Raw genomic sequence first — 12,676 nt, 5'->3', positions numbered from 1 at the left:
ACTTGCTCTTGAAGAAGTAGAGCAATTCAGTAGGAGTGCCGGAGGGGCACAGGGCGTTCCTCTGAGATCCTTGAAATCCAGGGAGGTGAGCAATTTACATTGCTTACAGGTGTGGCAGAGCACGTGTGCACCAAATCATCGCTGATGCCACCTGCAGCATGGTGAATGTCATGGTCAGAGCCCTGTACGTGAGAGTCTCCATTGAAATGGCCCGTGCCAGGAATCTGGAAGCAGAGCCAGGCTGTGTACCAGGCTCTGTCTGAGAAGGAGGAGGAGGAGGAGGGTGAGCCCCATCAGGAGCTGCAGGCTGCTTTGGGAGAACCCACCTCCAGGGAAGGGTCCTGTTTCTGTCTGTGGCACCTGGCTGGCTTGTCCCGATGGGATGTGGAGTGAGAATTTGCCCTACACAGACATCTGAGCAGCTGCCAAGTATGTTAACAGCTTTGGGCTTTCACTGCTCTGGACTGGGCTGGTGGTGGTAGTACCACCATTAAAAGCCAGACCATCTCCTGCTGATTGCTAGGACACACTGTTTCTTTGCACAGTCAGTGGAATCAGCCTGAATCAGGGTCCATCACTCTCAGCTGGACTGTACACACCCCAAACAGGCCAGGCTGCCTTCCATGAGCGTTTTGTGGCATCACTTGCTTGTTCAAACCTAGTATGTCAACCTTTCTTGGCCAGTGCTGTTTCCTTTCCCACCCTATACAAGCAGGACAGCTCACTCTTGATGCCTGGCAAACCTTTCCGGAGATGCTAATGTAATGGTCCTTGAAGGCTGAAAAACAGATCAGCACATTGAGAAGATGAGCAAAGCAGAGCAGCAATTTTAAGAGCATCTGTAAGCTTGGACAGCTTTGGGTTTTTCTGCCTGTCACATCCCAGGCTAGAAAGTCCACTGGGCAAGCTGTTTTTGTCCTTAAATAAATGAGAAACGTGGTGCGATGATGACTTGAGACACTCCTTACAAATCTGTTTGTGCTAGTCAGACATGCAGTGTGAGGGGATCAACCGAGTATCTGCTCGCTGTGAATTACTTCCACCTTCAAGGTAAAGGAAGGGAGAATGGAGGAGCACCAATGGATGCGCAGCCCACTGCATTTCAGTTTACAGGCCACCTGTAAGTGTTCATGGTGTGAAGTGTGCTGCACCATTACAGAGCAGCCAGCCTGCTCGGGGGCAGATCACACAGACACAGCAGGGGCCGGCTTCAGGTCGTTTTGCAGGAGCCTGTTGTCCTTTCCGCAGCTGCCTCTTCTCCTTTAATAATGTAGGCTCTGCTCACCCTTCAGTGGACAATCATTTACACATCTCTATAAAAATTGTAATGAGTGGTTGTTAACCCTTCAACCCAGGCAGGAGGGAGCGGGGGGCACTCCCTTTATCCCTGGTGCTGACGTGCGTTAGAAACCTCTGGTCCCCGCATGTCCTGCTTTGTAATTGTAAATGTCTGCCTGATGAGGAGAGCCACAATGTGCTCCTGGAAGCATCTGCCCAATGCCACATATGCCTGCGCACTACAGAGATGGTCCATGTGTGTCTCGAGGAAGGCAGGAGGAATTTCTTTTTGCTCAGAAGGGAAGGCAGGTTGAATTTCTCTTTTTTGCAGTAACCTTGCGGAAGTTGCTGTTCACAGTCCAGAGTTCCTCGTGCCTTGGATCTCCCCAGCCCTTCGCTGGCAGCGATATGTGCTCAGCCAGTGCGCTGGTGTCCAGCTGAGCAATGGGGCCCTGGCATCTTTTTTCTGCTGATGCCGGTTATCAGCCAGCTGCAGCTTGGCCCTGGGATTCCCGAGGCAGAGGGGACGCATGCTGCCCCATGGCTGTGTCCACCTTTGCCTCTGATTTTCCGCCTCTCCTATCACCAGCCCCAGACGGCAATCTGCATTTCCCCAGCAGCAGGATCTGGGCTTCTGCAGCCTGGTTGTGTCAGATCCTGAGGGCTTGTCCTGGATTTGACAGGAGGGGTTGAAGTAAGGAGTGGAGGCAGCTATCCCCTTTACTGTTGATCTCTCTGATGTGCTTTATAAATGGAAAGGTGTAGTGGCCTCTTAATTGGGCCACCTTTGTAGGGCAGGCCCGGTGGGGGAGCAGCCCCGCTCTGGGTGCCGGGCTGGCCCTGTGCGCTCATGCACTGGGTGACTACTGGTGACGGGCAGGGGACAGGCAGCACCAATGAAATCCTCCCAAGAGCAGTTCACAGCTGCCCTCGTTAGCAGAGACAGTCTCTTCTCCCAACAAATGTACCGTCCTCTGCTGTGGATCACAGCTGCCCTGTTTCCGCACGGGCTGATAATTTACAGGAGGGTATTGATTCAGGTAGCAAAGGTTATTTAGACAAGCACAGGACAGGTGTTTGTGCCTTGCTTGTGCACTTTGCACTGCATTTTGGCAGCACCGTGCTATCGGCTGCACAGGGCCAGGTTGGGAGCCAGAGCCGGAGCCAGAGCCGCAGCTTGGGCGCACGGTTTGGGGGGCAGGGGGGCTTGTGCTGACCCTGCAGACCTGCTACTTCCCTGCTTGTGTCCATCAGCACCTCCAGCCTCCATGTGCATGCAGTACAAGCCAGCCGGGCTTGTTCCCAGGCTGCTTGCCCCATAAACCCCAGCGTATGCACGGGTAGTGCCTTCTGGGGTCTGCTCTGGCCCCTGCGGCATTTTTCTGTGGCTGGCCAAGGACAACGCCATAGGGTAACGTCATGGTTCCTCCTCCATGCAGAGCCGCTGGCTGCGGCCGTGAGACCACATTCCTGGCTCATGATCCATATCGATCCCCCAGGAGCCAGTGCCTGCCCGTAGGAGAGGGGAGGAGGAGGAGGAGGAAGGCACTGACCCCTTGCTGGGGTTGGGAGAAAGGATTCGCAGAGCGGCTGAAGGAGCTTCAAATTCAGTAGCTCAGGCTGTTGCTGCCCAAGCAGTTGGGGTGTTCCCAGGCTAATGGCGGTAACCCCTGTCCCTTGCCTTCCCACCCATGGTTGCGGCTGGTGTTCAGCAGCAGAGGGGGGGGACAGCCACACACCCAGCAATATGACACACTGTAATATACAATGTGACTCCCCCCCGACTTCCTTCCCATGGCCTCTCCGAGCCCGGCCCTGGGAGCTGGTCACCTCCCTGCTTGCTGGGATGAAGGGAAGCGACACTCCCCTGCCTGCCTTTCCTGAGCCAGCGTGGGGAGGGGGCCTTGTCGCACAGCCCTCCTCTGACAGTGAGAGGCAGGGGGCCAGAAAAATACCTCCTCACAGCCAGCACATTGTCTGCGTTATGCCGCGTTGGGCCCCTGCCCCTCGCAGCCGGCGGAGATGAGCTGACCCAGTTGTGTCAGCGTGAGACGGGCTCAGGCTGCGATGGGAATAGAGTGGCAGCAGGGATGCGCGGCGCTGTTCATCCGCTCGGGGGAATCACTCACTGAAATGACTTTGGATTAATTCATTTCCAGTGACGACTGGGTGGGCAGGAGTGTCAGGGCTGTCCCTTGCAGCAAGGGCGAAGGCACCCTGGTGCTGGGAGCACATTCAGTGCTGGTTCAATAGTTGTAGCATAAAGTAGAGACCTTGTCACCAAAGGCAGCAGAGCCCCTCTGTGCTAGAGGGACCACAGCTGGTGGTGGGAGGGGGCCTTAACCTTCCCGTGCGGTTGGGTCTTGGGCACCTTTATGCACGCTGCCAGCCACCCAGGAGCCTGGAAAACACGCAGAGCCTATGGTGCTCATCTTTCCTGTAGCCTGCGGTCTTGCTTTCAAGCAATGGGCTTTTCTGGTTAGCAGGCACCAGCTACGGTGCAGGAAAAGCAGTGACCGGCAGAGCGCCGAACGCAGTGGCTTGTGCGTCTTGTGCCGGTGCCGAGCGTAACGACCTTGTCATGACAGCCGAGTGTTTGCCACCCTGGAACAAATGCAAAACAATTGTGATGATTCAATTACAGCTCCTGTTTTGAATTGCAATTTCGCTCCCTCTGTAGGTTAATTAGTAGCACAGCCCCGGGCTATCTGTGGCAAGGGTTTGCAGCAAAGTACATTAAAATTCAGCTGCATGCCATTAATGAGTGGCAAGGTGCTTTTCCAGGCATAGGCGTGCTTGCCTTCTTCCTTGAAGCACTCAGGTGCCTCGCTGAGAGGGAGAAGTAAATACTCAGCGGTGGTTAGGAACTTGGTCTGTGGCTGGGAAACCCCTGACCTGAATTCCTGAGCTGCTGCAGGCTTGCTGGATGATGCTGTTTGTGTCCCTCATGCTCCCTGTGCCTCTTATCAGCTTGTATCGTGGGTTGTGCTGCTGTCTGGGTTTGAGATGCTTTGCTGGGGGGTGCCTGGGCAGCGTCACCTGGGCAGGCAGGGAGGAGTGTCAGAGCTGCCTCTCCTGCCAAGGACCTGCCCTGAGCCTGTTCAAGTTGTATGTGAAGGTCATTTCTCAGCCATAAGAGAAGAGCTGGAACCAGAAGCAGCCAGCCCGTATCTCCAGCCTGCAGGGACACTTCACCCCAGACCTCTGTGAGTCCCCCAGGAGACACCCAGCACGCCACAGAGCAGTTTTGGTGTCCATAGGAGATGCTCAGTGCAGTGATCAGCTCATGGAGAGAGAGGAAGGGAGGCTGCTCATCCCTTCAGGTCAGCTTTGCCCCGGGCTGGGGACAGCACTGGCTGCTACGGGCACTGCTTACAGCCTCTGCCTCTCTGCCTCCCTGCAGGTACATCGAGAGGAAAGCATTCCTGGAGCGCGTGGATCACAGGCAGTTTGAAATCGAACGTGACATCAGACTGAGCAGGATGAAGCCCTGATGTGCCGGGGGTGGCCACGGGGGACCCTGCTCCCTTCTGTGCCTGAGCACTGGCTGGGGGCTGCCAGCCACCGCCCGACCACCAAGCACGGAAACCGTTCTCTACCCAAGACTCAGCCTGTATGTCTCAATGTACAGGTTTTTCCTTTTACTGTAATAGTTTGGGGAGGGTATTTGTCAGTGGGCAGGGGGCTCTTCGAGGGTTAAATGGCCCAGCAGGTGACAGAAGGGACTGGTGTGATTCTGGCAGGCAGCTTTCCAAGGAGAAGAGATGGTGGCACCCATCCTTTGCCAACCCCAGGTGCTTCTGGCAGCAGGAGGAGCCGCCAAAGCTGGGAGAGTGCTGGAGCCTGGGTTAAGGCTCGGCTGGCATTTTTGGTTGTGAGAACGGAGCTGCAGGAAGGTTTTGTGGCTGCTGTGCGTGTGCAAGCTGTGGGCTGGAGCCCTTCTCCCCACTCTGCCAGCCCCTCAGTGCTCCTTGCCCCTCTGCGTTGTGCTCTTGCCCAGACAAAGCTGAACTGTCTGTACTTGTTTGTGGGGTCTGATGATGCTGGGGGGGGGTTTAGGCAAGCCGATGAAGAAATCCTTCCTTGTTCGTGCTCTCAAGAAGATGGGAGCAGCTGCAGCAGGCAGGACAGGCCAGGATCTGAGTGTTCACGTGAATAAAGTATTCCATCCCAATGCTCTGGCATGCTGGCAGCGTCGTTTATGCGGGAAGCAGAGGACAAAGAAATTAAGGGTCACACACAGTAAGGAGTGTCTGACTGTGATTGTGAAAATCCGTGCTCAGAGGTGCCCGGTGTCTGTCTTGATAGCAGCCTAAAGTCAGAGCAAGTGCTTGGATCGCTTTCCCTCTGCAGTACTGGGGCTGGCAGTGGGATTAAATCCAGGATTGGGGGGCGAAGGGGACAATGTAGTCCTCCTGTAGCAGTGCTACAGGAGTAAGGAAACCCACCCAAGGCATGACCATGCAGGGACATTCAGCAAAATAAGCTGCCTGGGAGGGCAGACCAAGGCGCCTGGGCGTGGAACAAGCGTCCGGAGCTGGAGGCCAGCAACGCACCATCATCTCAGCTGTCCTTTCTTGTCTGGTGTTGACCAAGTTCAGCAGCTCCTGATGTTTGGCCTGTGCACGTCCTCAGAGTAGAAGTGCTTACTGGCTTTTCCCCACGGGGTGCTCTGAGCCTGCTCGGTGGCACACAAGCCAGAAAGCGGCACAAGCCCCAACCTTCCTGCTAACGGGGCAAGCGATGCTGCCACTGGCCCCTTGCCCACAGCTCTGAGCGCAGTCTCAGCTTTGGACTCACGTGTCAGCTGCTGAGTCAGCCCTTGCTCTGTGGCCGTGTTGCGGGATAGACGAGAACAAAACACCACGTGCTCAGGGGGAGCTGCAGCCTTTGGTGCCTTGTTATGTACAGAATCAGCTGTTATGGACCTGCTTAAACGAGCCTGAAATTGGACAGAAACAGAACAACAGGGGTGATGACATGTTTTCATCTCCAAACGCTTCCAAGCCAGTTGCTGCTTTGGCTTTGGTTGCAAAAACAACTGGAGTCCCTGGCCAGGGCACTGTTGTGGGGAGGTTTCAGCTCAGGACTCCTGGCTGGCAGTGAGCAGCCCTGGGCTGGACCTCGGAGGGGGCTGCGGTGTAAGGCAGGTGGTGCTCTGGTAGCTGGGCTGCTGTCCTGCTCAGGGTGGTAGTGCAGAACCATCTCTGGCCCCCTCTCTCCTCCCACGTGCTGGGCCGGGGAGGCAGCCAGGTCCTGCCCTGCTTGCAGGGTCCCTCCCAGCAGGGACCTCAAGGCAACCCAGTCTTGTTTTGCAGTAGATCCTCGCTGACGGCGAGATGCACGAGCAGCAGCTCAGCCAGGGCGGCCGCAAGTGGGGCTGGAGGGCTGGGCCCGCCCTAAGCGCTGAGCAGGCAGCAGGGGAAACGATTTGCCTTTTGCTGCACTTTGCTGGGGGTGAGGAGGAGAGGAGGGGATATTGTGGATCTTCTCTGCCCTGTGTCCCCTCACGACTGTGGTCCTGGGGCCTCGCACGCTGGATGGAGGTGGGGAAGGGTCCTGTCACCCCCACACAGGCTGGGTCGCTGTGGCATCTGGCTCTCCAGGGACTGCCGTCTGAAATCTTGGCCGCAGCACAGTCATCCAGGCTGCTGCTGGGTGCCGCCTGCTGTGTCGGGCCTCCAGTGCAGCTGCATTGGTGTGAAAAGCAGGTTAGAAATGGAAGATAATTCTGTGTGTTGTAGCGTGAGCGAGAGCTGATGCAACAGGGGAACCTTTGGAGATCCCAAAGGCCAGAGGCACCAAACCCAGCCCTGCTCCTAAAAGCCTTGAAGAGCTCCAGGCTATGTCCAGAGCAAGCCCTGCAGCAGCATTGGGTTCTGGATGGCTTGGGGAGATGGCTTTGGATTTACACGCACGCTAATGGTGTGTTAGTGGGATCTGGCCAGCGCAGCCTCCACTGGCACACTGGTAAACTGGGAAAATCAGTGACCCCCTGTTTACGGGATCCTGCCTGGCAGCCCCAGCTCTGCTCTCCACAAACTCTCCAGCCTCTCTTCTCTGGGGTTTCTCCTTCAGCTGAGCAAGCGTGGAAAATTTTGAAATCTTGGAAGCAACCTGACCTGCTGGAAAAGTGCAGTTTAACAGTGGTGGCCGAGAGCCTCGGCTCCCCTCTCCACTGGGTTCCCCGGCTCGTGGCAGCATGGTGTGCCCGGCTTAGCTCGAGGACACCGGGCTGCGGTGCCAGCTCCCGGCCCAGCAAGCTGGGACAGGCTTGGCAGGACGGCCGGGAGGCAGCTTCCAGCCTGGGGCTGATTCCTGGCTTCCACCATGCGCACTTCCAAGCGTCCCACGTTTTTGCTTGGTTGGATCATGTATTCCTCGCCTCTCTTTCCTGAAGACGAGGAGTGATTTACAGGTCTCCAGAAAACACAGCTTGGCTGCTTAAGAAGGAAAAAAAAACAAAACCCCAAACCCCCCTCCGCTTGCTATTTCCATTGCCCAGCTGCCTTCCCACAAAGGGGAGGTGGCCCCAGCACCCACCAGCCCTCGACTTCCCCATCAGCCCTGAGCTTTCTGGAAGAAGCAAATCTCCCAGGACATGCAAGTCCCTCCTTTAAGATGTTCCCACCTTGAGCCATCTTCTCTGGGAAGCTCATGTATCCTCCGTGGGTCAGGACCCACTCGGGGCATTTGTTTGGGATAATTTTGGCCCTGCAAGGAGTCCCTCATGGCCCGAGCATCACCTCGCCCCGAGGAGCTCCCCCTTCCTTGGCTGCCTGAAGGGGCCCCTTGTGTGGCTGGTCCCCGAACAAGGCAGCGATTGTGTCTGTGTGCCCCAACAGTCAGGGCTTCTGCCACTGCGGCCACGCTCCGGAGCTGTGGTAAAACCGGTTACATCCAACCCGCGCCCACGGGCTCACCTTTATTGAGCTGTTCGGTGGGGTTTGGGGAGGCCGCCCAGGGGAGGCTGTTACTGGGTCACGGGAATCACGGACAGGGAGGTAATGCCATGCATTTAAAGCTGCTTCAGTGATAGGGATGCGGGAATAAATGTCCAGCTCTCGGCAAAGGAGGAGGTTGAGAGCTGGCTGCCGAGGGGTTGCATCCTGTGTGCCCCCACCAGGCTATCCCAAGGACTGTAATGGGATTCGGGGCCGGCCGAGCCACCATGGGGCAAAGCGTGATGGTGTGCCATGCCACAGCTGTCAGGCAGGAGAATAAGGGAGCAGAGCGTGGGGCTGGCCCCGGGAGGCATCTCCCCGCAGCTGCGGCAGCAGTTCCTTGTGAGGACCGGGGCTGGGAAGGGCTGATACCCGGGAGGTGATGCTGGGGGCACCTCATCCTCTTCTCTAAGCTGCTGTTTTCAGCCTCTCCCACCTTTTTCCCTCACAGCAATGTCCCATCGGGCAGCAGAGCAGGGTTTCTGGCTGCGGTGGGTTCAGGACTAATAGGGAGTAACGGGGTGGCTTGCAGGTCTCCTACCCCATCTGAGCGAGGGTCCCCACCCCGGGGCATCCTCGCGCCAATGGTGGGTGCTGGCACCAGCGTTTGAAGTTCAGCTGGCGGTGGTGGCACAGCCAGCCCTTCCCACTCCCAGCGGCCAGCCCCGGCCGGGGGCGAGGATCAGCGCCAGCCCTCGCCGGGGGATGAATGGGGATATGAACAGAGCCGCTACTGTTGGGGCAGCCTCAGGCCTGTGCTCCGCCTCAGCTTTTCTGGAGATGAGGGGGTGCCCCACCATCCTGCTCTCCGGAAGGGTGAGCGGTCTCCCCCTCCATCTCCTCTCTGCAGCTAAAAACCGACCCAGCGCCACAGAAAGGCATGGGGATAAATCCTTGTTGTGATCCTGTTGGGTCCCGTGATATTACAAGCCAAGAGAAATGTCCTCATTATTTCCAGAATATTGAAGTCTAATAAATCCCGTCCTGCCTTACAGGATTTATTTCTCCGTTCATTGCTAGGAGACTCAGTCCCGTGTAATCCTATTGCTGCTCCAGGAGATGGGAGGCGGCTTTCCGAAGCACAGCCCTGGCAGGGCTGCAGGCAGGTGCTGCGGGCAGGAGCAGGCAGCCCCATCCGCTGGTCCCTGCTGGGGGTGGCTCCAGCCCTACAAGTGTCCCAGTGCCAGCCCCTTTCCCGAAATGTCCCACTGTCCCAGAGCTGTGCCCCTGCGTGTGTTCACCAAAACGTATCCTGTTCGACTGTTGGGGCATGACGGGGCCAACAGGGCATTAATCGGCAATTAGCCAATTAACATGGCATGGCACAGCCTGTTCCCCCGGCCCCGTGCACATCCACCGTGCTCCCCCAAACCCCCCCTTTGGGGTCCTCTGACACCTTCCCATACCAGGACCCAGCGGGAAAAGCCAGGCCCAGCACAGACAGTCCCCCGCAGACGTGGCAGCAGCCTGGCCGGTGCGGAGCCGGCCATGCCTGGCTCGCCGGACGCCGAGGACTCTCCCCAAGACAATGACGGACACATGAATATGGCTGGATATTTTGCCGCCAAAGTGTTTTCCATAGCAACCGTTGCTGGGGCAACTGCATCCTGAGCAACATGCATCCTGAAACACCCAGTCTGCCGGAGCTGGAGCCAGTGAAGAACCACGGTGCAGAACCAGTGGGGCCTCGCAGTATCCCACTGCCAGCAGCACAGGGATGCTGCGCTGATCCGGCTGCGCTGATCTGGTTCTGAGCATCCCAAGCGCTGCAGGGCCCCTGTAACGTTCCACTTTTGATCTTCTTTTTGGCATTTCGTTTCCTTAGAGGTAGGAGAAGCCGAAAGGAGACCTGTTGGTGCCTGTCGCCCCCCCGGGCGCTTGGCTGTGGACGCAGCGGGGTGCGGGAGCCGTTGCCAGCTCAGGGCACTCAGCAGATGCAAGCAGCAATTTTGGCTCCGATGCACTGAAAATGGCTGGGATCGAGTATCAACGGGGGATCTGAGTGTCGCCACGGGGAGCAGGAAAAATAAAATCCCTGCTGCCTTTAAGCACCGAAGTGGGGAGCTTGCGGCCCCTTGGCACCTGCTCAAAGCCGTGCGGTGGCAGGTTCACCCTGGGGACACCCCGGGGATCCCAGGAGAGATCCTCGCTGCTGGCCGGGTGGGCCCTCGCTGGGCTCGGGGTCTCTGAAGCAAACATACCGTGGCCTCATGGGACTGGCTGTGGTGGCGGGAGAGGGGCCGGAGAGCTCGGAGCCCATCCTGGGAATGCCCGCAGGGCTCAGTGCTGGCGCTGTCACCGCTGCCACCGACAAGAGGAAACCGCGGTCTTCCGGCTGCGCCTGCCGGGGTGGCTGCGGTTTGCGGGTGTGACCGCAGTCCCTGCTGCCAGCTATCTCCTACCCTCGGCTGTGCCTCAGTTTCCCCGTCTGCCAACGATGCACTGGGGAACCTGCCTCCGAGCAGGGGACAGTGCGAGGAGGTTGCTGGTGCCAGTGGATGGTGGTGGTGGTCCTTGGGGAGCGGAACAAGCCCTGCTTTTTAGGGAAGGGCATGTGTTTGCGATCTGACCTTGCCTCCACCGCCGCACACCAGTGTGGCCCAAAGGTAATCCCCGAGGGCAAGCACAGCCGAGAGAGGAAATGCCGTGGCGGGAGAACGTGGCCCAGGAGGCACGGGCACAGGCAGAGGTGCATTCCGGGCCTGCCTCGCTCGCCAGCCCCGCGGCTCTCACGCAGGCTCGCTCGCCACCCGCTCGCATGTGGGCCCACGTGGCTGCCAGGCACGCGCGCGGGCCTCACACGCTCACTGGGCACCCCGTGTCCCCTCCCTCTGCTCCGGGCACGCTCGCGTGCGGTCCCACGCTCCCCGCTGCCCACACGCACCCGGCTCTTGCGCACCACTGCGCTGGGCCGCGCTCGCTCGCTGAGCGGCGTGGGCGTCCCTGCAGCTCACGCGGTCTGTGCGACTTGTGTGTGTCCTGCAGGTCGTGTGCCTCCGTGCAGCTCACAGGGGTGCTGCAGCTCATGCATGCCCACGCAGCCTGCACATCTGGTAGATCGTGCAGGCCCATGCAGCTCACACATGTCCTGCAGCTCACACATCCGTGCAGCTCGCACACGTGCCTCCCACAAGCTGCCAGCTCGCAGGGAGCCCCGCAGCCACCCTCCCAGCCTGCTCCTGGCTCCACACAGATGCCGGCAGCGCCAGCAAGGACTGCGGCTCAGCGCGCAGCGGCATCAAGCCCGGGCTCGCCAGCCGTTGAGGCGCCCGTGAGCCACGTGGCCAGGCTGTTGGAACAGGCCAGGTGAGCAGCCTGCTGGCTGCTGCGGTGCGCCAGTGTGTGCCGTGGTGTGCCATGATGTGTCGTAGCGTGCCATGATGTGTCGTGGCATGCCGCCTCCCCAGAGCAGCACCTGGGCTGGCATGCGACACACAACCGAGGGAAAACAGACAAGCAAGAGGGCAGAAAGGTTTAAACCCAAGGGGTTCATTTTTGCAGCAGCCGGGGATGGTGAGGGGCTGTAGGGGAGCAACGCTGCTGACCCCCCGACCTGTGCCCCCCCTGCTGCGCACACCCCTTGCGCACACCCCCCCCCTCATTGCACACATCACCCCCCCGCCTTACGTATCTGTCACACACACCATACCTTACACACCCGTTACACCCCCCCTTACATACCCATTACACCCCACCTCATACAGCCATTGCACCTGCACCCACCCCTTACCTGTCCCTTACACCCCCTCTTATGCCCCCCTGCCCGTTACACACCCATTACCTGCCCAGAACACCCCCCAGTTACACACCTGCTGCACGCCTGTTGCACAGATGCCTGCCCCACACTTTTCACACACACCTCCCCCATTACACAAACACGTATGTGCCCAAAGCCCATTACACGCCTGTAACGCACGCCCCTGCCTGCTACACCCCTGCAAAGCCCCATTACACCCCTGTAACGCCCCCGTTACACCCCCCTGCCCGTTACACGCCTGTAACACTCCTGTAGCACCCCCTGCCCGTTACACACCTCCAACACCCCCATTGCACCCCCGTTCCACACCCATCAGATGTCCCCTTACCCCCGTTTCACCTCCGGTGCACCCCCTCCCCGGCATCTCTGTTAGACACCAAATACACCCCAGTATTCCCCCACCTCGTGCCTGTCGCACACCCTTTGCACACTCGTTACCCTTTGCACTCCTGTTGCACACCTATTACGCTCTGCCCAGCCTTTGCACACCCTCTGCACCCCTGTTGCACGCCCGTTACCCTTTGCACACGCTTTGCACGCCCGTTTTGCACGCCCTTTACCCTGTGCTCGCCCTCTGCACACCCGTCGCACCCCCGTTACACCCCGTTTACCCGTGGCACCCCCGTTACAGCCCCGTTACGCCGCGGCTGCCCCTCGGCGCGCCCCCGCGGGGGCCCGTGAGCGTGTGTCCCCCCCC

General features: G+C 58.7%; 1 protein-coding gene across 1 annotated transcript in view; it reads left to right on the top strand.

The window, feature by feature from the left end:
- The window catches only part of CFDP1 (craniofacial development protein 1), a 67,094-nt gene extending 61,642 nt beyond the window's left edge, over positions 1 to 5,452 (top strand). Inside the window, exon 7 of the mRNA XM_010585213.1 lies at positions 4,682 to 5,452. Within this exon, the coding sequence (XP_010583515.1) occupies positions 4,682 to 4,772 (91 nt within the window). The 3' untranslated portion in view covers positions 4,773 to 5,452. The remainder of the gene's footprint in view (positions 1 to 4,681) is intronic.
- The last annotated feature ends 7,224 nt before the right edge of the window (positions 5,453 to 12,676 follow it).

Source organism: Haliaeetus leucocephalus, unplaced genomic scaffold (genome assembly GCF_000737465.1).
Source record: "Haliaeetus leucocephalus isolate CR32 unplaced genomic scaffold, Haliaeetus_leucocephalus-4.0 Scaffold92, whole genome shotgun sequence".
In the NCBI taxonomy this organism is placed as follows: Eukaryota; Metazoa; Chordata; class Aves; order Accipitriformes; family Accipitridae; genus Haliaeetus; species Haliaeetus leucocephalus.
The sequence above is the reverse complement of the archived record's forward strand: the minus strand, read 5'-3'. Positions and strand labels throughout refer to the sequence as shown.